The following is a 3,777-nucleotide window of genomic DNA, read 5'->3' as shown; positions in this document are numbered from 1 at the left end:
TGGGAGCTACACAATCGGCTGTCATTTTGAGAGGATTAAGAGTGAACGGGGTGGAGTTTAGCCTGTCAATCAGGTGGCAGCTTGATGACAATCAAGCAAAGGGCTGGGATGTTTTCTTAATGTACAATTAGTGTTTATATAAAGCTGTTTCTTATACACATAGGAGTGTCCATGAATTTGTTTCTCTAGTCAACCGGGACTCACACAGACTCTGACAATGAGGATTAGAGTCGAACCTCCCTTCCGAGGGTTGTGGTGAGGAGTACGTGGGTGTAAAGGGTCAGCCCGGTGCCTGGAATATATCATGTTCTCCATAAATGTTAACTAGGAGGAGGAGGAGCAATGTTATTGCCGCTACTATTACCACGTCAGCTAAACCTGTCAAAGCATAAACTGCCTAAAGTTAGAGTAGGGAGGTAACCCCAGAGGCACAGTTGGCGCGTGGATCCTGCAATGGCTGAGAAGGCCAAGGGTCCTTTGGGACGTTCAGCTCGGCAGGTCCAGGTGTGCAGATCTAGTCTGGGAGATGCTGGGAAGGAGGCTGGGAGGGGACAGTCCATCAGGAGCTATGGAGTCCGTTGAGCTGGGAAGACAGTGATCTGACTCTGCCAAGGCTCTTCCTTGGGCAGCTTTTGGGGTGGGGTGGGGGAGAGCTACGAAGTCTATGGAGCAAAAGGGCTCCTTGAGATAAGGTTGCAGTGACAGCGAAGGCACCCCAAAGGGCCCTGTGAGATGACCCCACCCCGTCAGGACACGGCCATCAGTCCCGTCAGGTCTGGCTCCAGATCAGGGGGTGGCAGCATGGTGGCGGGGAGAGGGAGCTCGGCACCGGTGTGGGGGTCGGGGGCAGAGGCCTGGGCTTGAGCCCTGTGCCTGCCTGCCACTTCCGAGGATGGCATCATTGGGGAAAATGGGCTCCACCCTCCTGAGGCCAGTCCCCTGAGGCCAGCAGGAGGCAGCACTTAGCTCAAAGGTGCCGGTGAGCACCATGAGATGACCGGTATGAACTGTCTGAAAGAGGCCAACCCAGGGACAATCACGGCCTGGTTCAGGCAGGAGAATCCGTGTCACCGCGCCATCATCCATGCCCTGACGCTCAGCTGACAACATGCTCTGGGGTCGTACTAAGCTGTACTAAGCTGGCCACTGACCCGTCCACAGACTAAGAGGAGAAGTGGGGGATGGGGACAGGCAGCAGTGAAGGGCAAGATCAGGCCTCTAGTGCCAAAGCTTGCTGCCGTCAGTCAGGAACCGAGAGGAAGGGGGAGAACTAGGTGCCCCGGTGGGTGCGTTCGCGAGACAGTAACTCTGAGTAGAAAGCCTCACCTTTCTCCCTTGGCCCAGCTGGCGGTTTCCAACTGCTGACCTTGACGTGAGCAACAGCACGTACCCCACTACGCCCCGGGGTCCTCCGCAGGGACAGGAAAGCCAGAACAGGGCTCCCTTAGGAAGTAGGAAAGTAGGGGGGACTGGTGGTGGGCGGGGGAGCCTTGGGTGGGTGGGGGCCACAGCACCCAACTCTTTTCAGCCGCTCACGTCGAAGTGACAGGGCGTGGGCCCGTCCCGAGTCATTACGAGGTCAATTCTGTCCATCACCATCGGCCAAAGAACACTGAACGATCAAAACACAAACGATCAAAAACCAAGGTCTACATTTGAGCGGCATCACCATTACACCAAGAACAGAAAGGGAAGCAGACAAACAGAGACCGTTCCCAGGGTCGGGCAGATGGGGTGTCAGGGGTGGGCGGCCGGGGGCACAGGGTCTCCTTCCTGGAGGGCTGCGGGTGAAAGCCCCCTCGCGGAAAGAACAAACGGGGTCTTTGGCCTCGCAAGCAGGTGTAATTTGCGGAGAAGCCCCGCCGTGGCTAAGGCGAGAGGAGGGGAGCTTTGCGCTGGCCTGCCTCCTGGGCCGCGGGCGGTCATGGGCGCCCGTGGGGCTGCGCCCTCGCGGGGGCCCCCGGCCCGTCGCGGCCCTGGCGCAGCAGGCGGGCCTCGAGCCGCTGGCAGAGCTGGCGCAGCTGCTTCTCGCGCGGCAGCAGGAAGGTGAGCACCTTGTTGCGCACCACGCCGCGGTCCTCCTCCTCGCGCAGCCGCTGCTTCACGCGGGCCGCCTGCTGCTCCAGCTGCACCAGCCCCGCGTTCATCTCGCAGAAGGCGTCTTCCAGGGAGCGGAGCGCCTGCAGCGCCTCCGTCCTGAAGTCCTCCAGCTCCCGCTGCACCCCGGCCACCTTCTGCTGCAGGCTCTCCAGGTCTGGCGAAGGCGGCACGCAGGAAGGCCACGAGGCGGGCAGGGAGAAGTCTCCGGACTGGAGGCCGCTCTCCACCAGTTTCTTCCCCTGTAAGGTGTTGACTTTCACGAGGATGGAGGCCGCCTGATAGTGGGGTTCCATCGTCCCTGCCAGCTGGACAAGGAACAGGGGAGCCAAGAGACGCAGCGAGCGGGTCAGGGGATTCTTGGGGCTGGTGACATGGGGCATTCGCAGGGGAGGTCAGCCTGGTGGCTGGCCCATTGTGACATCAGGACCCCTTCAGGCAACCAGGAGGGCAGCCACACTCCATTCATTTGCATATCATCACATTCTAGGCTGGTCGCCGAGGACTGGCCCCTCCTGAGTTGTGGCTTCTCTCAACTCATCACCCTTCTGGAGTCAGGAGCCCAATCTCGGCTTTAGGCTGAAGGGAAAGGCCAGGCCTGGTGGAGAGAAGGATAGAACAAGGCAGGCCTGGATCTCTGGCCAGGGCCTCCGGGCAGCCCGGGGTCCAGGTGGTCTTGGGAAAGTTGTGTTCCTCTGCAGTAGAACAAGGGCATCGTAAAGAGATGGTCCCTGCCCTCACTTCTAGCACTCAAGTGTTAAAGGGTATTTCTGGCTCCAAACCCACGCTTCCGAAATGATGCCAGCGTGTGAGAGAGGCTTAGTCAGTCGGAGGAACGGACTCACCCAGCATGGTTGATTTCACCCTCCCTACAGGAGGCTGCAGAACAGAGCTGGGGAGAGATGCGGTGGACTGTCCAGCGCACAGCCTGGCGGTCATGAAGGCAGCTGCCTCTTCTCGGAGAGGCACCCTCGCCCTCCCTCTCCCTGTGCCTTGCCGTGGACATCAGAGAAGTCAGTTGGCATGGAGTTGCTGCTGCTGTCATTGTTGCCGGGTAGCCACTTGCCCCTTGGTTCCAGCTCTTGACAACACTAAGTGTGCAGAGTAGAACTGACCTTTCAGAAGCGAATGGGCTGGTCTTGTTTCTGAGGGGCTCCTGGGTGGGTTTGAACCTCCAGTCTTCTGGTGAGTAGCGCAGCGATGAACCATCTGTGCCATCAGGGAGACTCCTCTGCATGGAGACTGATGACCAAATGAAGGTGACTCGCTGCACTGCCAGATGAGGAAAGCAGCTCCGATTGTAGAGACACAAGGGCAGGAGCCCACGCTGCCCCACGGACTCAGAGGAGCCCTAGTCTAAGGTGACCAGACGTCCCGCTTTTGGCAGGACAGTCCCGATTTTGAACAATTTGTCCCGCGTCCCGCAGCGTTTTTTAAAAGTCCTTATTTTTTTAACGAATGCACGGCAAGCTAGGGTATACAGTTTTCGGCTGCCATGTGGCTATTTCATCAGGATATGGGTTTTATCGGTGGTGTCCCACTTCACCAATGTTAAAATCTGGTCGCCTTACCCTAGTGGTGTGTGGTTAAATGCTCAGCTCTAACTGAAAGGTCACCGGCTCAAGCCCACCGACCACAGAGAGAGAAAGAGGTGACAGACATGCTTCCATAAAGACCGAC

General features: G+C 58.3%; 1 protein-coding gene across 1 annotated transcript; it reads right to left on the bottom strand.

The window, feature by feature from the left end:
- Positions 1-1,922: 1,922 nt before the first annotated feature.
- On the bottom strand, positions 1,923-2,393 carry CCDC182 (coiled-coil domain containing 182). Its single transcript, XM_004707389.1, has one exon. The coding sequence runs from the start codon at positions 2,391-2,393 to the stop codon at positions 1,923-1,925; it is 471 nt and encodes a 156-aa protein (XP_004707446.1).
- Between the last annotated feature and the right edge of the window lie 1,384 nt (positions 2,394-3,777).

The sequence above is a fragment of the Echinops telfairi genome, unplaced genomic scaffold, assembly GCF_000313985.2.
Source record: "Echinops telfairi isolate 266 unplaced genomic scaffold, ASM31398v2 ScPeMD7_7458;HRSCAF=8496, whole genome shotgun sequence".
Taxonomy (NCBI): domain Eukaryota; kingdom Metazoa; phylum Chordata; class Mammalia; order Afrosoricida; family Tenrecidae; genus Echinops; species Echinops telfairi.
The sequence above is the reverse complement of the archived record's forward strand: the minus strand, read 5'-3'. Positions and strand labels throughout refer to the sequence as shown.